The sequence below is a fragment of the Pristis pectinata genome, chromosome 14 (assembly GCF_009764475.1).
Source record: "Pristis pectinata isolate sPriPec2 chromosome 14, sPriPec2.1.pri, whole genome shotgun sequence".
Lineage (NCBI taxonomy): Eukaryota > Metazoa > Chordata > Chondrichthyes > Rhinopristiformes > Pristidae > Pristis > Pristis pectinata.
The window spans coordinates 33,466,474-33,489,906 of NC_067418.1; the positions used below are offsets into that span (position 1 = coordinate 33,466,474).

The window sequence follows — 23,433 nt, forward strand, 5'->3', positions numbered from 1 at the left end:
TATCGCCACCTCTTGACAAAAGCTGAATTCCCACGTGACCTGGCACAGTTTGCAGACTTCAGATTGCTTCTTCCACTATGTTTGATTATTCTCTATTTTAAGGTCCACATTTCATCTCTGGAGTGAATCTTTTTGTCCTCTCCATGCATTAAGTTTCACTTTTTTAATGACTGCAAATGTCCTGCAGCATGTGTGCCAGTGGCAGCAGTAATTTTGATTTCTGCACCGTCCTACAGGCTGTGCTGGAGATTTTGTGTTTTGGGCTCCATCAGACTCCCAACAAACCTAGCAGACTGAGTCTTGTCATGACAAATACTTTTAAAATGCAAACCGTTAAAGTTACTTAAAATATTTATTTTGTTGTAAAATCCTACAGTTACCAACTATTTCTGCTACTGTTGTTCCTGTTGAGTCATTATGAGAATTGGGAGACGTTAATGGCCCTCATTATTGGGAAATGAGGATTGGTATCAGTGACTATGGAATTAGTGAAGGACCATCACCGACTGATTCAATTCCCCGATACTGACTGAATTGGTAACTTATTTATTCCTTCATCTGGAAGATAACTGCTTTCATGCCTTGGACTCAGATATTGCATACAGAGATAGAGGAATTAAATGTACATTTAAAAAAAAATGGAGCCTCTGCCTCTTTTTTTTTAAATGAGCATAACCGTTAATGTTTATTCTTGTTTGGGAGCTGTCATTTGTGCTTTCCATCTGAGGAAAAACTTCCACATGCAGTGTATGGGACAGCTGGTCTGTCCAGAAATGCATTCAACTGGAGAGCCCTCAGCTGCTGTAGATGTAATTCCTCTGAAGTAATTTTGCTGTTTTGAAAGAGGTTTATCACCTCCCTGACGATTACATCCTGTGACTTTTTCCTCATGTCTTTTTTTTGAGACACATGGCTGAATTAGGCCAGAGAAGTGTCCATGGTAACAGCAAATCTGTTTCCCAGGATAAAAAGCCTTGGCTCAAGTCAAAATTGGCCAGAAAACCTATGTTGCCATGAAACAATGAGACTAATCCCTGCAATGTTTCTGATTTCCAGATCAGTGAAAGAACGGAATCCTTGAACCGCTCACTTAAGAAGAGGTAAGAACACTTTGAGCAGTAGCACTGTTGCTGTGACCAGCCCCTGAATTGTCTGTTCACTCTCACCCAGCTTCAGCTCCCTCAGTTTCCCTTTGGATGCTCCTCCCTCCGGTTAGTCCACCGGAATGCAGCCCACATGATGGAGCTTTTGAAGCTGCTACATGTGCCAGAAGCCCAGGATCAGACTCCGCTGGGGCCTGGTTGCCCCACTGGCCAAATTCTTCCAGCACTTTGACTGATGCTCAGCTCCTGTGATTCCAGAATCTACCCACTTTCAACTCAAAGTCTGGACACTGGCTGTCAGGTGCTCTAAGCTATCTCCATAGTGGACCATCCCGCCATGTTAATCCATAGAACGTAGAACATTACAGCACAGTACAGGCCCTTCAGGTTACAATGTTGTGCCGACTTTTTATCCTGCTCTGAGATCTATCTAACCCTTCCCTCCCATGTAGTCCTCCATTTCTCGATTATTCATGTGCCTATCTAAGAGTCTCTTAAATGCCCCTAATGTATCTGCCTCCACCTCCTCTGCCGGCAGTGCATTCCATGCACCCGCCACTCTCTGTGTAAAAAAAACTTTGCCTCTGACATCCCCCCTATACCTTCCTCCAATCACCTTAAAATTATGCCCCCTCGTGTGAGTCATTTTCACTCTGGGGAAAAAGTCTTTGACTGTCCACTCGAGCTATGCCTCTTATCATCTTGCAATCCAAGCAGCCTCTTGCCATTTTCATCTAGGGCCTTCAAAGTGGTCGCATGAGGACAGTAAAAAAAAAACAAACTGCTGGAGGATCTCAATGGGTTAAGCAGCATTATGGAGGCAAAGGGTCAGTTGATGTTTCAGCTCGAGACCCTGCAGAGTCTTGGTGCAGGGTCTTGATCCGAAAACATTGAGTGCATAGTAGTGTAGCGGTTAGCGTAACACTTTACAGCACCAGCGACCCGGGTTCAATTCCGGCTACTGTCTGTAAGGAGTTTGTACGTTCTCCCCGTGTTTGCATGGGTTTCCTCCAGGTACTCCGGTTTCCTCCCACATTCCAAAGACCTACAGGTTAGGAAGTTGTGGGCATGCTATGTTGGTGCCAGAAGCATGGCGCCACTTGCGGGCTACCCCCAGAACACTACGCAAAAGATGCATTTCACTGTGTGTTTCGATGTACATTGACTAATGAAGATACCTTACCCTTATCTCTGTCTTACAGATGGTGTCTGGACAGCACTCTGCCTGTGCTCTCTCTGAACCTCCTACTCAATGAAGTAACCTCCTCCCCTGCATCCTCAGCAGATCTCCCACTGTCCCATTGGTATCTCTGATGGAGAAAGAGCTAAATCATCAGATTAATTTCATACTATTACTGTGACAGGGCTATGACATGCATCTATTTTGAAACTCTCTTGTTCATTATATGTAACCATTTTTCTCTTCCCAACTGTGCCGTAACAGTGCTTATCCTTTTTCAACATACCATGTGGTGGTCAGTCCTTTGATTCTTCTTGTTCATCTACCCCAACCACATTCCATCCTTGCTTCTTTCTATGTCCTTTGTTGTCCATCAGCCCCCACCATACCGAGGCTCTGCGCTATGTAATTCTTTGTCATTAGGTGACTTCGGTCATTGTCCCACCTTTTCCTCATCTCTCTCTCTCCTCCAGTACACTTGCCTGCTGTCCTTCAGAAAGGGAAGTGCTTCTACACACATTCATGGCTGAAACTTCAGCTTCTCCATGCTGAATACGTTCTGTGATCTTGATCTCCGGCATGACACAGCCAACCACTTCCTTTTATACCTAACCATCTGAAACTCCCCATTAATCACACTTTGTTCTGTTTTCTTCGAAAAAGTATTTCTCATTTAACTCCCACTTGAATAGCCCTTGATCTTCTCTGAACCATGATCTGTTGCTTGTTTATCCTCCAAACTCCAACTATGTTGTCTTTTGTCCCTACCTAAGTTTTCACCATTATCCACCCCGTTGTAGTAGTTACCCCAGCACAGCCTCCTATTTCACTCTTACAAGCTCAAGGGGATATACCGGATCCAACTGGAATCAAATTGGCTTCATAGCCCATCATTAAACTTGGCTTCACCATACTAATGTCTACCAAACCTTACTCTGCAGAACTTTTCATGTTCCCCACTGATCCTGGAAAACAGTGACTTCTGACCCTTTTGTCTGCTTCTGTTTGAGCTCAATTCTCCTCACCTTCACCTCCAGGATGCAAGAAAATCAGGTTTAATTTCTCACTTGGAACAAATTGTTTATTGACTTGCTGCTTCTGCTAACCACGTCCATTCACTGATAAAGCAATGCGTCCATGTTTTAATAAACTAAGAAGTTGACAGTTGGGAAGTATGGTTCCCTTTCTGATGTTTCTATATAATTGTGTAATATTGTTAAACTGCTTTTTTAATGCAATTTTAGTTTTAAAAATTCTTTTGAATTACAGTAACAGTGTTAAGAAGACCCAGCCCATAACTAACATATCAAAGATTGATGAACGATTGGAGCAGTATACCAATGCCATTGAGGTAATTTGATTTATTCTACAGCTGCACTCAAGTATTGATTTTTTACCCACAGATCTTATTGCTTTGAAAATTAAATCATTGTAAAAATCACAGTTAGACGTACACCTTGCTGTTTATTATGTGTTAACTTTAACTGTTTTATTCTTTTTATAAGTCACTTTGTCATTGATCTTTCCAACCAGCAGAATAGCCTGGTGGAATGTTTCGTCTCTCCTGGTGTTACTAATGTGATCCTAGGTTGCTAGCCAGTAATCTCTCTGTAATAATTTATCCTGATTTGAAACAGCCATTCATTCAGCCTTGAACTAATACATTACTGCACCCCAACCCACGCCACACGTATCCTGCTACGAGGCCTCAGCATTCACTATTGTGAGTGGATACGTTTTGAAAGCAAATCATCGGAAATGGTTAGAGAAAGCTAAACAGGATGTCCAAGCCCTCCTTGACCTCAGCACTTCCCAAAGTGTTTTACAGCTAACGTAGTACATTTGAAGTGTAGTCAGTGTTGTAGTGTGGGATGGGAAGGAATTAATAGTGTAACTTTCTCATGGAAAATGAGACAGCTGTTTCTGAATTACAGGAAGTCCCCGACTTACGAACGCCCGTACATACGAACTGACCTTCGTGGTCTTAAAGACCTTCAGTTCGTCAGCGGGCCCGACCCCTGATACTACCACGACGGCAGTACACCTCCTTTGGCCCAACCCCGGGCCAAGTGCGCATTTGCGGCTGGGGCCATGCATGACCACGACCCCTGGGCCAAGTGCGCATGCACGGCTGCGATCCCCGGGCCACGTGTGCGTGCGCGGCCATGATCCCCGGGCCAAGTGCGCATGTGCAGACACTGTTCCGAGTTACAGACAAAATCGGGTTACGAACAGTCTCAAAAACGGAACTCGTTTGTAACCCAGGGACTTCCCGTACTAGTAAACTAATTACAATGTCTTTCATTTCTCTTTTTCAAATGTGTAACATTTTTGTGTAATCTGTGATGTTGATGTGCAACATCAAATTGTAACAAAAGAGATGTGTAACATTTCATGTGCACTGTTTTAGGTATTAATTTTGCCCCACCCTTTGTCATTAATGACTGTTGTTGGGTATGTCATAAAATCACCGATCGCCCAGGTTTTAATCCACAAGGCCTTTGCCTCTATTTGGACCTAGACAGTGAGTGTTAGCAGTGTTGTCTGTTTGAGTCATCAGTGTGGTACATTCATGCTGAAGTCTCATGCGAGCAAATTGTTGCCTGTTTTATCTGTAGTTATTAATTTTGCTCTCTGTGTTTCTGTTTTGCTTTCTCTTTCCCTTTCTCTCTCCCTTTCTCTCTCTCTCACACACACAGAGCACAACAAAGTCACTGCGGCACACGTCATTGGACATCCCAAACCTATCAGAGGATGTGGCCACCATGAAGAACCTATGGGAGACAGGCGATGCTGCCAGTAGCACAGCTACCAGAGGGACACCGTGTAAGGTAAGGAATTATTTTTACCACCTATGTGCTACTTTAGACCATTATCCATAAGTGCACACTGATCCACTTGGCTTGACATCTATAGCTGAATGAACTGGAAACCCAATCGCTCCTGTGGGACTCATAGAGTCTTCCAGTTTAATGTTGAAAATCCAAGGCTTTGTCAGCTGTCACATCCTGTAGTTGCGCACAGCATCACAACTTGACAACCCAAGTGGATTTCTTTTTAAGAAACATCACAGAAAGTTACTGTGAGTGGAAATGGCAAATCTGCCAGAACGTGGGAATTGGGTGTTCAGCAGAGACCAATATCCAGATTTAAAAAGTTACTTCATCACCAGAGGTAGGGGAAATAAATCTTCAGCATGTCACGGCATCTGTCCAGCTGTTTGCACGGCAGCCAAGGAATAATAGCAAGCATTCTTAAACTTTAAGTACATTGTTAGAAAGCAAACGTCAGGCTCTTTATCATCAATCAACTCTCTGAGTGTTCTTGTCTTTGATAAATGAAAGCTGATGGTGTCCACAGATTTTCCAAACTAAGGAAGGTAAAGCATATTGAGGTGTGCTGAGACTCGAAGGGGCGTTAGGCTCTGGAATTTTTTGATTATCATTTATTCCATTTGATATTAATACCAATCCAGTAAGCAATTGATTAATATTTAAAAACAAAATAATGGTAATTTTGTTAAAGGGGTCAGTTTAACATGAGGTGAAATGAGGAAGTTAGTGATTCCTTGCCAAAATGAGTATATTGATTGAAGAAAATCTGCAGAGTCTAAAATAAAAACAGAGCAGGTCGGGAGCAATAATGGAGCACTAACTTTGGCCCATTGGAAAAGTGCATTCCTGAAAAAGAGCTTTCCCATTCACAACACATCAGGCAACTTAAGCCATCAGTTCCCACATGCAGTGATATCTGGATAACACTCGGGATTGAGTTAATAAATAGCAATTAATATCCTCACCAAACAGGTTTTAGTTGATGATCATACTAACAAGGGAGGGTATAATCAATTCTGCCTGACACGCAATGGCAGTGTCGTTTCAGAATCTCGCTCCCTATACTCTAAAAACAGGGATTGGAGGAGATATCATTGAGAAGAAACTTGATTGAACAATCCACACAAATGCAGTGGTTATAAGAGTAGGTTAAGGGTTGGATGTTATGCAGCAAGTGACTCCCTGGAGTCTTTTCTCCATCCAAAAAATACAATTTAATGGAATACTCTACGGCCCCAATGACACTCAAATAATTCAGGACAAAGCAGCCCACTGAATTGGTACTCCATCTATGACCTTAAATATACTCTCCTACTATGGCAGTGGCAGCAGTATGTAGCCTCCATAAAATGCATTGCAACAATTTCCCATGGCTTCTTTGACAGCATAATCAATAGAAGCAAGAGATGGCTATTTGGCATCCAAACCTTGCTACACTGAACATAGAACATAGTAAATACAGCACAGGAACAGGCCCTTGGCCCCATGTTCGTGCCAACCATGATGCCAATTTAAACTAGTCTCCCTCTCTCTGCATGTAGTCCATCTTCCTCCATCCCCTGCCTGTTCATGTGCCTGTCTAAATGCCTCTTAAATATTTCTATCATATCTGCTTCCACCACCTTCCCTGCCAGCACATTCTGGGCACCAACACAAAAAAAAACAAAATGCTAGAGGAACTCAGTGGGTCAGGCAGCATCTGTGGAGGGAAATGGACTGTCAATATTTCAGGCTGAGACCCTTCAACTGGGACTGAGAGAGAGAGCAGAGAGAGCTCACTTCTTTATACTGACTGTCTCACCTCCCTGTCTTCCATCCTATCACCAAATCACTTGATTCCCCTAATATTCAGAAGTCTATCAACCATTGTTATGAATGCAAACAAGAACAGCCTCCATAACCCTCTGTGGCAGCAAATTGCAAATATTCACCAGCCTCGGAATGGAGACGTTTCTCCTCATCCCAATCCTAAATAGCCTTTCCCTTAATTTGAGACTGTAATTCCTGGTTCTAGATTCTATAGTCTGGGAAGCATCCTGCCCGCATTTATCCTGACGAGCCCTCCAAGTATTTTGTATTTCTCAATGTTATCATGTCTCATTCTTCTCGATAAGCGAATAGAAGCAAAGTCTAATCATTCCGTCCTACCATCACAGGGACCTGTCTGATGAATCTTCTCTGCACTCCCTATATAGCAAATATAGCCTGCTTTAGGTAAGGAGACCAAAAATGAACACAACAGTCCAGGTGTCATCTCACCAAGACCAGAGTGTCATGGGTGGCAGAAGCATAGGAATGGCGCCACCTGCAAGTTCCCTCCGTGTCACATGCTATCCTCACTTGAACACATTGTCACTCCTTCTTCAATCTAATGGAAATGCCTTTGGAAATGAGGTCTGTGCTTGGGCAGAAGTAATTGAATGACAATAGACATGAGGATGCAGCACACAAGGGAATGGGAATGGGTCTAGAGGAGATGTAAATAAGGATAGTGAAAACAGTGTCTGAATCCAACTGAGTGTACCTCACCACCTCCATTTGCCTGTTAGTACACAAAAACTCTAAACTTGTACAAATCCAGTGTTACGCGCCTGCTGAGAGAGAAATCTGGAATGACACAGCTCTGCACAGCAACAGAGTCTTGTACAATGTGTTCACGTGGGGGGACCAGAATGAGTCCCACCCATGAAACAGCTGAGAAAGTCTATGACAGCTGAAGGTCCTTGATGATCAGAGACATTCAAAACCTTAATAAAAATCAATAGAATAGTTACTTAACTTTAATTAAACTTAATTAAAAATGAAATCAAATTAGTTGACTACGTCATGTTTTCTGTGGGACTCCAGCAGGGTTTAATTGTAGGACACATCTGGTAAATAACGAGTCAAATGTGGTCAGCAAGTCCAGGCCTCCTGCATTTGCATGCGAGTCCTTAATTTCCCAGCACCACAAAGTTAAGTACTGGCAATCCCTTGTCGATGTTGCTTGACTTATTGAGTATTTACAGTGCTTTATGTCCTCATTACAAATTTCCAGCATCCGTAGCATTTTGCTTTCACATAAATTTGAATCGTTGTCATTGTCACCCAGAAACAAAGTGCATTTTATTTCTTTGAAATTAGTATGAAACTTCCACTTTTTATTCTCTGTAAATAAATCATTGGCTTTTTTGATTAGAAAGGAAAGTTGCTTAACTTGTGCCAAGGGCAGCCTTCTCTATCTGTTTGCATACTTGGTGACAACTTGAGTGACATTGTTGTCAGTGGGATGAATTTTTGGACGCCATTCACATTTATTGTAGTTTCTCCTGCCAACAAGTTCTGTTGAGTCTTGTGTAATGTTTGATAAAATCCTTGGATAAAAGAAGACAATAAACCATGCTGACTTGCAATCATCTCCAAACATATAATCAACTTATCTCAACCACAGCATGATTGAAAGTCGAGAAATGCTTGTTAGAAATAACAAAGCATTAAGGTAACCCAATTCCTGCTCCTTGAAATCCAAGACAGATGTTTGCAAGTGACTGGTTTCGTACTTGGCTGAAGATCATGCCTTAATGTTTCAGTAATGAGCTTGTTTTCTCTTTCCCAAATACTATCTATATCCAGGATACTGATGGACTGAAAATAGGTGTCTGTGACCTCATCAATCAGTGGGTTAGCAAGAACCCAGAGTCCAGTGTCAAGTCCAGTCCCTCCAAACCTGCAGTAAGTAAAACTTTCCACTCTCCCCAATCTGTAGTTAACTTATCATTTCACTGGTAAATGTTTATCATAAAATGCATTACTGCAAGGTGACAGTTTCTCTTATGCATCATATTTTTGTACTGACACTATTCTCATGTGATTCGAGCACATTTTAAGTAGGAATGAATGTTAAAACTTACATAAGTGTGGGATATTGTAGCTTGTACAACACTAACTGATATTTTCATTTGCCCCAAATCATAAGCATGATTAAAAATTAAACATCAAAAACAGCTGAAGATCTATTGGTTTAACTTTTTAAGTTGCATTATTTTAGTATTAATATTAACCTATTTCATTCAAAGTTTTACAGCAACATTAAAATAATGCTGAAGGGAAAATCTAGGCAATTAAGCCAGGTCCAACAAATTTATTGGTTATTAGTGTTTTTGGTATTTTGGGAATAGGGTGCCAACCATTGTTTCCAATTAGAAATGGAATTAGAAACATCTTCAGGTCAGTCTCCAGTCAGCACAGAGACTACAATTAGATTCAGATGGCTCCTGCTGGAATGTACTTGAACATGGATGTCAGACAATCCTTGCAGTCAGACAGTGTGTTACATTCAGTGTCTTGGCTCATGCATAAAGCAGGCCCATCTGGTGAGGGGTAGCAGAGAATGGCCTACACGTGCAAAGACATGCCTCACCCAGGGTTAGTGTCTGTAGGAGAAGAGCAGAAAATATTGAGAGGGAAAAAGAATTGCAAGTTGTATGACCTTTCAGACAATTTGTGAGCCTAGACGGAAGTCTTTTTTGCCACAATTTTCCCACAGAATTGTGAAAATTCCACAGAATTTCCACAAAAAGTGAACTTTGCTGTGCCAACTGCACAGGTGTGATTGGATGGAAGGCATTGGGGGGGGGGGTGATTTGTTGCTGTTAAAAATAACCATAGAATCTTGAGATCATCATCCAGAAATCTTATGAGTCATACCAACAGTTGTTTCCCTTAATGTATCCCAGTCACTTAAAAAAGAGCCAGCGAAGTCCACCATTACCTCAAGGGTTTTGCATAGATTGTAGATTACAGATTCTACATAGACTACAGAGAAAATGGAACATATGTTGCAAATTCTGAATTACATAGCTGAATTGTGTTCTAGTCTTAGGATTCAGAGATGGACTATATCATGAAAATGCTGCAAATGGATAGCAAGTCTGGCAGCATTCAAGCCACAGAGAAAGCAGGTTAACATGATGGGCATTAAATACATAGTCTTCATATTCACCTGTCTTCTCCTTTACACATTGATTCCAGCCATTTTTGACTTTTTTTTCAGATTTGCACCCAGTGAACTCCATGTCTAAATGATATTCAGGGCTGAGTTAAAGGCTGGAATTTTACTGAGGGATAAATAGTTTACTAGAAATTTATACCACAATGTAAACTGTTATCCATTATGGTTTTCCCGGTGATGGCAGTTGCCTTCTGACTGCTTTTTGAGTAATGTTTCTGGAAACCCACAAGATACACCAGACATTAAACGTGTGTAAGAGTTGAGGTGGCAGGGGGTGGGCTCCATTTCAGTGCATCAATGTATCTGTTTTTAGAGTTTTTCATAAACTATCGTCAACAGTTGCAGAGCGAGCTGTGTGACTTGAACCATAATCCAATGTGTCAAGTTTTGGCTTATCAATAGTGCAGGTGAGTTAGAAGGTTCTGGGATCGAGCTACTGACCAAGGCTTGTCCTTTCCATGTAGGCTGTCAGCCCAGTGTAGAACTGAGGGAGAATGGGTTTTTGCTGAGATGCTAGCCAAAGTTCTGCCTCTTCAATTATCTAGTCTTCCTCAACCAGTGCTATGTAAAAAAAAACAGTAATTGATCAACTTACTGTGTGTGGACACTGCTGATGAAGAGAGAGTATTGAATTTGATGATGAGTAACAGTCACAACACCCGAATTCCAGATCTCTTTTGGACATGAATCTTATTCATTCCATGGAAAAAGGAAGCAATTTTCAGCCCACGTTAGTTGCCTTAAGTCTCTTGAGCAAAAACATTGTTTTTCACCTTGTAAGTATTCATTCTTTTTCTTCTCTTCAGGCTCTCTCCAAATCTTGGATTTGCTTTGCCTCTGACTCTGACTAACTCCTTTTCTTCTGCATCTTCTGTACCTTTTCTTAAATCCTCCTGTACACTGGCTTCTCAGAAGGTAATTTTTCTGTGGACTTCTAACTAACTGCAAGGCGTGTTGAAAGGTGGCCAGTTTGGCATGTGTAACGAATGTAATAGCAGAGACATGGCTATACTGGAGCTGAGTGTGCATTCCTTTCTATTCATTAGGGTTTCCTGGGGTTTTTGTTGTGAAATACCCTGAGGATATTCTATTCAACATCATTGCAGGTCCTTTTTCAGTCTTAAGAACAAATTCTTTTGGGATTTTCTAGGTCATTTTGTAGATGTTTCTAGTGAAACCCCCGTGGGTTGTGATCTCCAATGATGTTTCACATTATCAAACAGAAGAGAATTGACAGAGAAGTTACTGTGGGAGTGAGAGCAGTGATTTCCGTGCACAATATCTTCTTTGTAGCAAGGACAAGGAAAAGACCCAGATAGCGCTGTTTTCCCTCATTTTCCCATCCAAGAGGCATTCTCTGTGTGTGAACTGTTTCAATTAATGTGTGGTTCATCACACCCGAGGTCCATCCTGTCCTCAAGTGGCATTCTTTTATGGATACTTCAACTAGTTGCTAGTCTCCAGCTCCTCCACCACACTTCCTTCCAGCTCAAATTAATCTTCCTTTTGCAATCATGTCAGTGTCTTTACCGATATACAATGATTGGATTCTGGACTTTTGTTGTAAATTGCCAATGGCATTCTGTGTCTGGGTGCATCTCTGGCACTGAATCCAGCTGTGCTAGTCTCTCTTGTGCTGGTTAAGGGAATCCTAAGGCATCATGATACCATTCCCACTCTCCCCTCTCCCTCATCTGCCTATCACCACCCTCACCTGGATCCACTTATCACCTGCCAGCTCTTGCTCCACCCCTTCCCTCCACCTTTTAATACTGGTCATTTCCCACTATCTTTCAGTCCAGATGAAGGGTCTCGATCCAAAACGTCGACTGTCCATTTCCCTCAAAAGATGCTGCCTGACCTGCTGAGTTCCTCCACCTCTTTGTGTGTTGCCCTAAGTGATTGTAGTACTGGCATTAGATTTGAGTAAAATATATGCTTGGTCTTAAGTCCACAATCACTCAGTTCAAAGTAGCTGCTTGTTTGCATGCCTGCATGTACTTTGCCAGTTTTATTATTCAGGGATTACTGAAGCTCTTTGAAAATATGGCAACTGATAAATTCTTTCAGACATTCCTGATTGTAAGTGGGGCTGTTCTTGCACCATTGTTTAAACAACATTCAGTTTCAGTTTATGGGAAACAGAAATGTGCAGAAATGAGTTTAAATGAGTTGAAGGTCGGAACAACATGGTGGGCCGAAGGGCCTGTATTGTGCTGTATTGTTTTATGGTTCTAACTGCAGAAACAATCTGCAATTTTACATGTTATACACCTTATATTACATGGTAAATTATAAATGTTATAAAAGACCTTTTAAAGTTATTTGAGGCACCTTTGGTTACTTTGGGAGCTGCTGAAAAATTCGTAAATTTTCAGACTTTTGTCTCCATTCTGTGACTGGAGGTGGTCTGGGCTGGTGGGTAATCTCCATTAATGTTGTTCGTCAGTACACCACAATGAGGTGGTTAAGAAGCACCCACAGTGACTTTTTCACTTTCCAGTGTGGGACATACCTGGAAAGTGTTTAGCCTCCTCATGCCTTCCTATCCCAACAGCACAGCTGAGACCAGGGACCATTCTCAAATGACCAAATGGACATTAGAAAGGTAACCAAAGTACTGACCCAAAGCCAAGTTATCACCCAGCTTAAGCTTTTGATGAATTTGAGCTGGAGTTGTTTTGATCTGGAGAAATTGGGTGAGGCCATGAATGGGAATGTTGATGTTGCTTCAGTTTGATGTGTCCAGTGAATTCTTTAGATTCCGTTCTTGGTCACCCTAATATCAGTTAACACAATTAACATCAACGGGCCTCTGATCTATTGCCTTAGCTTTAGTAAACTTGACACAAGTGACTGATCACATTCCAGGTTAAATTCACCAGTATTTCTGGGCCTTTAAGAAGGCCTTCTAAGTTAACCTTTGTGCATGTAACCCTAATAAATACCAGTGTTGCTCACAGCTAAATGGGTGATTCACACAATAAATAAAAACAGCCTGAAAGAAAACACGTGCCACAGTACATTTTTAAATTATACTTGACTTTAGTGCTTGCGACATAAATTCTTTTGCATAGTTTTATAAACTTCTTGAAAGAATTTAATCTGAAGCCTGATCTCTTAAGCACAATTACGTTCCATGTGTATGGGTTGTGCATTCTTCAAAATTTTTTTCGAGCCTTCCATGTGTATTGGCATCCATTCACATGGAGGTCAATTGACGTGCAGTGACATCAAATTGTGTGTGGTGATGATTTAAGCCTCTTGCAATCGAGTATTGCTGCTGGAAGGGAGTGCGACTGCACAGAACAAGCATACACACATTGCAATATGTAAGTTCAACACGCCATTATATTGTGCTGAAAAACAGAGGCACTTTCTTTCTGGTAGACCCGCTTTCAAGTGTATTAATGGAATTGCAAGAAGATACCAACCTTGGATATATTACAGAATATGTTTAAGCAAAGTTTGGTTTTGGTTTTGGTTTTGTTCAAAAGCAATTTCACAGGACAATGGTAGATTTTGGATTCACTGATATCCACACAAGACTGAGCAGAAATTTGAGTCCCTTCTTGAAACCCATACAAGATTTGCTGATTGCAACCAAAATGCAAACGTTTGGCCTGGTGCTCTGTTGTTTTAAGGCAGATTACAATACCCAGTCGTAGTGTTTTGGGATCTAAAGCAGGCAGCTGGATGATATTTCCTTCACCTAGCCCCTATTGTATTAAATAAAAAGAAAGCTGTGTTGCCTTCATATGAGGAGACGGGAAATGTATTCACTTTCTCCTTAAAGCCAAAGAAATGCCACTTCAGTCCCTCAGAGCAGGACTTCAATTCAGTGGCCTAGAAATTAAGAAATTCAGCACTGTCTGAAAATCTGTTTTTTCTTCTCCTGGAGGTATGCGATGAGGATTCCTTCCAGGTTAAATCATGCCACTCTGAAAATTCAATTGGGAAGTCCTGGTTGCAAGTCACCCCTCATGCATCCAATGTGATTTCCATATCCGATGCACATGGTTTGATGGTGTTCCCCTTTCCACACTCCTTTTAGGGCATTGCCCAGGAAGTTAAGTGTACATTGATCTGCGGATCTGGCCAGGATTCCTCTCAGTTAAGTCCCATTGCTTACCCTTCTGCTCCATAAGGCCCCCAACTCTCTCCAAGGTATCAACCTCCCACACACTGATCTTACCCCAGGATCCCTCATTGAGGCCCCGATTCCTCCACACCGGCCAAATGAGCCAGGGTTCCCTTGCACAGCTTCCTGAAGCATTGCCAGGGATCTCAATGAAGTAACAGGAATACCTCAGGAAATTTTGAAAGTTTGGGGCAGTGAAGGCTCAAGGTTGAAGGAAGGTAGGAGTTCATTACCACCCTCACACACACTCATTTGCTTTGAATTTCCAATGATGTTTATCAAAGGGTGACACAGTGGTGCATCTAGTACACTTGCTGCCGCACACCGCCAGTGACCCACCTTCAATTCTGACCTCTGGTACTGTCTATGTGGAGTTTGCTCATCCTCGGTGTCACCACATGGGTTTTCTTTAGATGCTCCGGTTTCCTCCCAGGTCCCAAAAATGTGTGGGTTGGTAGGTTAATCAGCCATTGAAAATTGCTCCTAGTGTGTTGGTGAATGGCAGAATATGGGGTAAGTTGATGGGAATGTGGGGACAATAAAATTAACCTAGCGTAGGATTAGTATAAAGATGCATGCTTAATGGTCAGTGTAGACCCAGTGGGCTGAAGCACATGTTTCCATGCTTAACTCCCTATCACTAAAGCTTAGTTAAACCTTGCAAATAATTTATTCACAACTTTTAAATTGAAGTTATAATGCTGTTTCATGCCAATACGGGGCCTTACAGAATAATGTCAAGGTTATTGTCAGATTCATATCTGGACAGTTCCACTCCCACAATCCTTCACTTCGCTCAGATCCAGGAGATATTCAGTTACCCAGGTTCAATTTGTATAATTGTATTTTAAAATTCTCAAGTGCACATCTAAAATGCTTCAGGTTTTTGTTGTGCTTTAGCAATTTAAATCCCTCCTAATGTGAAACTCTTTGAACATCTCAAAACAAAGCTTTAACCTTTCACTTGAATGAGTTTCTGGCCCACCAGTATTTTGTGGTGATGTTCCTTCCCATGGCCACAAGAAGGCCACAACAGGAGACGAGGGACACCCCAGCCAGCCCTTACCACATGGGTGTAGTGAGGATATTGCAGGTATCACTGGCAGCCCTCTGGAGCGCGGCAGAAAAGGACTCGGGTAGTTTATTGGGGGGAGGGGGCAAGTACTGTATATGTCTTGGGGCTCCACTGCCAATTTGCTGTGTCAGACTGAAAATAGAACGTAAAATGGAGAAAAATCTGTTCCATGATATTCTGTGAGCTGAAGGCTTTTGTGGCTGCTTAAGATACAGTGAAGTCCCTCCTACAGATGCTTGCTGGAGACCTATGTAATTAATGCACAGTTCAACAAGAAGTACCTAATGCTAAAAATAATGATATAAAGTGTCCCAACTGGGATATCGTTTTTATATGTTGAAGAACATCTCCTGTAGTTTTATTTTGATAAAACTTGGTTGCTGGTCAGCCTTGGTACAGATCGTAGACTGCTCAGTGCGGGTCACAATTCCCTCATCCATGGATCTGTGTCCTGAAGCTGCAGTCGATCCTGGTGGCTGGCTCGAGACCACAGATGTCAACAGGACACGACCAGCCCGCTCCATGCTCGGGATATTCCCTGGGAAGCCACCCCTGTATGCTCCCATACAGTTTGTTCAATCAAACTGTCCTCCGCATCACCACCCCATTTGATCTCGTCTCCGTGGCAATGGGAGCGTGCCCATTAAGCAAATGGCAGTGCGTGCAAAACACTTTTTCTTTCCGTAAAGCTTTGCAATGGCACATCTTGTGCTTCAGACGAAGGCACACTTGGCTATTTTATGATGCATTCTGTTGGTCACATGGTGCCCGAGGGCATATAAATAAATGATAAGTCCGACATGGACATGACACAACAGATCTTTGAGATTCCTAGTGTTTCCTGCCACCATTAATCATGTCAACACAGAGAGACAAATAAACAGATTATGTAAAGTACACAAGCCAATTCAATAGTAATGTGGAAATTTCCTCTCCAACCCCAAGAGGTGACTAAAGACAGGTTCTGGGGATCAGAGTGTTTATGAGGTCCAAACTCTGTATGATCTGAGATCCAAGTGTTCTGCAGGCAATAGAAAGTCCAGGGGCAAAACATTATGAAATCAGACAAAGTTGGGTTGATGTGGTCCTTCCAAACTCCTTTTTAAAATAATGATTTGAGTGGATTGGCAAACTGATATTTTACCTGGAGCAATCTCTTCCTTGTAAGAGCCGCATGCCAGCGGTAGCTCCCATCAACCCTCATATGGTTCTGAGAAGGAGGGAGCTTAAGGGTTAAAGCAAGAGAGTCTGTGGGAGGATAAGAGGAGATGAGAAAGTAGTGTGTAAGTAGAGGAGAATACTCCAAGTGAAAGGGTTCAAGGACAGCAGATGTGAGGTCATGGAGGATGGGCAAATGCAAATGGGGATGGGAAGCAAGGAGGCAACCATTGGCCAAGGGTGTGTGTGTGTGTGTGAGAGAGAGAAAAACAGACAGAGGGAAAGAGTAATTGTACCAATAAACACTACTGAGTGATGTGTGAATTTAGTAGTGCTCACATTGAAAGTTTTTTTGCCAATGTGGCCCTTTACTGAAAAACAGTGAAGAACACTGATCTAAAGATTTTAGGTTTGCACTGAATCCAATCTTTAGATCAGTGTTATTCACTGCTTCTGAGTGCAGGTCTCTCTCCCTTCTGTCACTCTCTGTCTCTCTCTCTCTCTCTCTCTCTCTGTCTGTCTGTCTCTCTCTCTGTCTCGCTCTATCTCTGTCTCGCTCTCTGTCTCTCTCTCTCAAAAGAAAAGTGAGAATGTAGCATTATACAATTAAAATGCAATGTTTTGCTTTCAAAATCAAACTACAACATCATTTTTAGATTTAGAAGACTCAGTGACCTGAGTCAAAAAACTGAGGTTGATTGAAAATCAGCCTCTTGAGACAGTACATGAATACAAAATCTGATTCTTTTCACAGAGGAAGGAGATCAGTAATTTATTGTTCCTTTGTGTTATTCAAGCTGGAAGTATTCCCACTTAAAATAACCCCACGCAGAGCGAGAACATGGTTTGAGGCTGTAAGGCAATAGCACCCTCTTCTGGCTATGTGTACTGGTTGCACATAGGACAACCGGAAGGTGTTCTTTCATTGGCTGCACTTCAAGGCAGAGAGAAAATTAGTGTTCAACAGCTTGCCAGAATAAAGCATTTCTCCTTTCAACAAATGCATCAGAATAGCTTTGGGATCTGAGGTTTATGGTTTCCTGTGGCATTCCATGTGGGTGCTGAGTCTTGGAAATATAACTTGCTTAAAATGTAAAAATGAGCACCTGGTCCCAAAGAGAACAAGATGATATTCCAACATAACTTACCTCCACCAGTGCTACCAAAATCAGAGCAGTTGTATGATCATTGTTTCCATATTGGAAACAACTTGCTGAAGCTCTGGGGGGGAAAAAATCATCATATCTGAAGTGTGCTGGATAAATCTAAGTCATTTTTGTTTTCTTTTGTTACTCAGCTTCAAAAACTGAAATCTGAAGAGTTAGAGTATCCGCTTTATTTAGACTGGACAATCTCCATGGTGCAGACTGAGTTTTATTGATGTGTTATTTCAGCATGCTTTAAAATAAAGTTTTAACTGTTATGTTATTTGGCATTCCTTTAAGTGTTGGAATAATTCATGACACAAGTCTTGTAAAATATTTTATACAATCTGAATGCATGAATGTTTGAGAATATATTGGATCTATCATCAGTTAAAACCAATTACATTGGCTTGAAGTTATGCACTGACTTAAGTTATTTTGCTTCAAGATAACATATCTGAAACAAAATATTAGTTTAAAGCATTGAATTGCCATTTTCTGTTCTGTGAATCCAGAACTTGGGCCATCTAGCAGGCAGTTTTTAACTACTGCTTTAGTTGAAGAGTTTATTTGGCAAACTAGTTATTTTGTTGTAATCTGGAAAAAGCAGCGCTTTGTCACCAAAGTGTTATCATGGACCATTGTGTTATTTTACGTGCAAAGTAAATCAGACTTCATTAAAGATCATATTGATACCTGTGACGTCTGTAATATTTCCATCAGAAGGTTAAACACATCCAACAAAGTCATGGGTTTCAGATTGTTACAATTAATGTTGTATCATTGTACTTCTATAGGAAATTAAGTCAGGGGATGTGAGGAGCAAAAAGAATATTTGGGAAAACAAGAGTGATTCCCATTCTTTCACCAAACTACCAAATGCTGGAAAGGTGAGTAAACTCGCTGTCATCTCATTGTCAGGAAGATTTTAGAAACAAAAGCAAGCATAGTATGAGAGCACTTCATATAGATTACAGTAGTCGTTAAGTGACAAGCAGACAGAGTACTGGGCCACTGATCCAGATGTGAATTTGAATCATCAGCTATGGATTTTATATTCAAGTAATTGAATAAAATATGAAGTTCTAAAACAAAGCTATGCTCTGTAATGGAAATGCTGGAGCACCATCAAAACCCATCTGGTTCACTTTAACCCCAAGGAAAGGAAATCTGGCATCCTGATCCATTCTAGAACACGCGTGACTCTAAACTCATCAATGTGGTTGATTGTTAACTATATTTTCAGTTCAGGGGCAAATAAGGTTAGACAACATATACAGCTAGTGATTAAATAAAAAGGAACAGAATTTTCAATCTTTTGTAATCCTCGGTTGTCAATTTCCCCACCACACAACCTCTCGATATTTGTATTCAAACAGACGCCCCCATCCCATAAAATTGAATAGTGTTGTGGTAGCTGAACTACCTGATAACTGGCACGCCATGGAAACTTGTGTTCATCTTCTGAATGTCCAGGGAAATCCTAGTTAACGTTCACAGGGATGGAGCATGAATTGGACTCTTGGTTTCTCTTAATTGAGAAAGAAAGTCGTATTTATTCTGGAGATATAATATTATTTTAATGCAATTCTGATTTAGTGTGATAAAGATATGCACATTCAATATCTGGTGGTGCATTTAAAGTACCTTCCGTCACAACCCAGGGATGAGCTGCTCAACTTTCAGCTTCTGTTTCGGGCAGGTCCAAAAATGGATCGTAATCTTGAGTTGCATTTTCTTCAAGGCAGAATTTTTTCTTCTGTTTAAATGTACAAATTAAAAGAGCTGAAGGCTCCTTTTGGGTGGAAATAACTGCTACAAATACATTTTTGATGTGGATCCAAGGTTTTGTAGATTTTTTACATTTTCAATGCCACCTTTGTTTATGTTTCATGATTTGTAAACTATTATCCCTTAACTGATGCCAATAGCAAGTGCACAAGCAAATAGCATCAGCATAGCTGTGCCTAGATCCACAATTAATACAATAGTTCATTGCAAAACCACTGAAACTTACACTAGCTTACTGCCTTGACATAATTTCCCAAATCACCTCAAATTCTATTAAAGTGGAAATTGTACAGTAAAATGTAATAATTTTAACCATAGTAAGTTTTATAATCTTGGTCACAAAGCTGTTATTATTGAGAAAAAAATTATTCTGAAACTATTTTAATGTGACCTGCCAAGCCAATTTTATCATATTTCCTTCTACAATATGTAGCACAAGATAAATAATCCTGTTGTTTGCTTTATTTTAGAATCACCCCTCAGGTGCAAGGTACAAGTTTGTGACGACTGGTCATGGCAAATATGAGAAGGTCCCCATTACTGATGATGAGCATGGTACCAATGCAAATAGTTAATCAAGTGAGTTCAATCCTTTTTGATGTCAACAAGTGAAGTGCACGTTGGGTTTGAGTAGGTCTTCAATAAAATTAACTTTCCATTGGGTTGAAATGCTGACAATGGGGCTCTTTGTCAAACCTAATGTCCACCAGTGCTCGACCCACAGTAGCAGCCTGTGGCACAGGAATAATTGGCAATCCTACCGACCGAGTTCACCTGGCCAGTCCCACATTGCGCACTCCACCATTTTCCATTTGCCACCATGTTGGGAAGGTCATTTCACATGCTGATGATATCACCTCCTTTGCTTTCCATTGACTGACGTAGAAATCCTAGACAATGCCACTCAGCTGTGTACTGTTTTTGGATAGGGCATGTCCTCTACTCTGAAGAAGTTTCACAGCTGAAACAACACTTGGGTTTCTATCTCAATCCTCTGAGAGGAAACTGGAATTTGAACAATTTAAAAAGCATAAAAAGATGAATACACAGGATTAGGGCCAGTTTCTGCCTTGATTTAATTGTTTACCCCAAATGCTTCAGCTCCTTGGCTGGTATTTTGGGCAAACAGTTATATGGTAATGTTCAGCAAAGTTCTTTTCCCTCCCTCTTCCCCCAACCCCACCTCTCGCTCTACCATAGGAGTCTCAGATTGAGTCAGAGATCCTGGGAAAGTCTGCTGTCTCACTCAGTCACAGGCCGCTTGCTGTTCAGCCATCAGGTTGCACCAAATGAGCTCATTGGAACTGGATTGAGGGGAGCTGCCTGTTGAAGCAAAGGCTGGGAGCCTGTTGAAGCAAAGGCTGGGAGATCCCACAGCCCTGTGGCAGTACAAGAAACTGGCTTTGTCAATGTACAGGCAGTTGGAAGATGGCTGGTTCAATAATCAGCAAGTTACTCCACTAGTCTGGCCACTTTCTGAATGGAAAGGAAGACAAACCCTGCCATTTACTTCAGTAACTGCACATTGAGTGGTCAGGCAGTCTGACATATTTTATGCCACATTGGTTATCGTGGATTTGGAGTTGTGAGCAGCTTGGTGGAGGCCTGGTTCTTCTCTGTCCACAACTAGTCTGAACTAGTTTTAATACAGCTGCTATATTACCTACTTTTTTTGGATTTGACCTGAATGTTTAACACAACAGGATGTTTTAAAGTCTAGAATTGCATTAGAAATTCAGTGCATGTGATTTGGATTTATATAAAGTTATATTGGGAAGACTAAATTGGGCATGAATTCGCTCAAATTGAATTTGGATAAATAGTCTCCCTATCTTCATATATCCGCTTAGTGTTTCAGTTTCATGCCAATTCCTAGGTTGAGCAATTTAAATCCTTTTAAAATGCTGCAGATCCGAGCAATAAAACAGAAAATACTGGTGAAACCTCACTGACTTGAGATGTTAACTGATTCTCTCTCCACGGATGAGGCCTGACATACTGGATATTTCCACCCTTCTTGATTTTAATATTTTTAGAGAGTCAGCTTTCTGCTAATACTAACATTTATTTGTTATTTTGATGCAAACACTTCTAATTTAGTGCAATCTAAAGCTGACTGTAAACTCTAGTTTACTGGTCATGGTCACTACATGGACACTGGTCCCAAATTCATCATAGTAATATTGTGGTGCTCAAGAACATCTCCAAATTCTTCAGTCCAAGGCTTGGTGATGCTTAATTGGCTTCAAGGATTTAGAGTGGAGAAGATGTAATGGTCTGTTCACAAATGTCTTTTAATCTGATTTATGCCTGATCTATTATTTATAATAGGTCTTGTGGTCCAGCATCATTGTTGCACAGGCATCGGTAATTTGATATGAAAAGTTATCTAGTTTTGAAGTTTTTGATTCACTTGGTAGTACCCAGCCAGAGCGCCAGCTACTCCCGTGGTGTACAGTTACCTCTAGGGAAACTGTCCAAATTAAGAGTCATTGTGGAACAGATCCACCTGTCTTTAGTTTGTCAAAGTTATCCGAAAGAAATGTGCACTGTGGCTTTAGAGTGATTCATCGAGGAATGTTTGTACAGATTAGCCAATTCAGCAGTCTGACATGTACCAATGACATTAGCAAAGACGACAGGACTGAGACTCGTGTGTTATGTGGTACTCAGCCCTATGTATAGATTGGCGTTATCTGGAGCATATTTCTTCCTCACCTAATTATAGGATTGTGCTGGCCAAAGCAACATTTTAAAGCTGTCAGTTCCTGTTGCTCCTCTGCCAGCCTTCTGGTTTCTGTGATTAAAATCCAGAACTGCTGGATGATTTCAGATTTGGTTTTGTCATTTTGTAGATAGTAAATAGGAAGAATAGATAATCAAAGCTGATTCATTTGTTTTATTTTTGTGTTGATCTCAATTCAGCTTTTGGATTGTCTTCAGTATGATAGTGGACAACCAAGCAAAAGCTGTTTCTACCTTTTTTTTGTCCCCAGCTGACTGCCCTTGCATATCTGAGTGACTTCCAGGATGGTCTCCTTCAAATCTCCCTCCTTTCAGCTTGATCTCATTTGAGAGTGTTGCTTGAAGTTCTATGGAGAAGGACTTCCTATAACAGACATTTTCACAATTCTTTTGATTCACCAATACACAGGGGATCAAGTTGAATTCTCAATCCACTCTGCTGTATTAGTGGCACTTCTATGACTACTGGTTAATTTGTAGATGCATTTCACATTCTCCTTCTCAACAATAGATCCTTCCATTCAGCACGTGTATCCAGCTGAGCAGAAAATTAGAAAGGATGAGAACATGAGCAGAAGTAGACTATAAAGGCCCATCTACCCCCATTTTGACCATGCTGACTGAGAATCCACAGACTATTGGATTGAAGAATTTCAAAGCCTCATTAAACCATGGGGTGAAGGAATTTCTCCTCTCAATCTATTTGGTCAATCTCTACTGTTGAGACAATGAGGCCTGCTTCTAGACTCTCCAGCAAGGGGGATCAACCTCTCAGCATTTACTCCATCAAGCTCTCTTAGAATGTGAAATATTTCTGTGAAGTTGCCTCATCTAAACTCCAGAGCATAAAGACTTATTTTATCCAGCACTCTTCATAGGATGACCCTGCCATCCCAGAAATCAACCTTCAATGAGTCACCTTTAAGATGCACGTATATGTTTTTAATACAAGCATTGCACCCCCAGTACAGTCACTTCACAGCTACATGGTCTCTGCCAGCCCTGCCTACTTGTATTCACCTGATGTGAATTGCCAGGTAAGAACCCAATCAACTGGGGGCCCACCTGTGAGAATGTCTGCCTGGGCACTCCTGTGGGTCCTGTGAAAGTGCATCCTCAGAAGTAACGTGATCTTCTGAGGAATTATCTTCATGTCTTGTATCACTTTCTGTACGAGTGAAGTCCCTAAAAGACTAAAGAAAAGGATATGATTTAGCTGTGGCAAAGTGACAATCTTGACAATTGCTGCTTCCCTTTTCATTCTTGTTGTA

General features: G+C 41.2%; 1 protein-coding gene across 7 annotated transcripts in view; it reads left to right on the forward strand.

Annotated features, from left to right (window-relative positions):
• Positions 1-23,433, forward strand: part of lsp1a (lymphocyte specific protein 1 a) — a 215,809-nt gene that overhangs the window by 175,958 nt on the left and 16,418 nt on the right. For all 7 annotated transcript variants that reach the window (XM_052029179.1, XM_052029175.1, XM_052029176.1 and 4 more), the window contains 6 exons: positions 1,057-1,100; positions 3,553-3,634; positions 4,983-5,114; positions 8,730-8,828; positions 18,424-18,516; positions 19,888-19,996. In XM_052029179.1, the coding sequence (XP_051885139.1) occupies positions 1,057-1,100; positions 3,553-3,634; positions 4,983-5,114; positions 8,730-8,828; positions 18,424-18,516; positions 19,888-19,992 (555 nt within the window). In that variant the 3' untranslated portion in view covers positions 19,993-19,996. The remainder of the gene's footprint in view (positions 1-1,056; positions 1,101-3,552; positions 3,635-4,982; positions 5,115-8,729; positions 8,829-18,423; positions 18,517-19,887; positions 19,997-23,433) is intronic.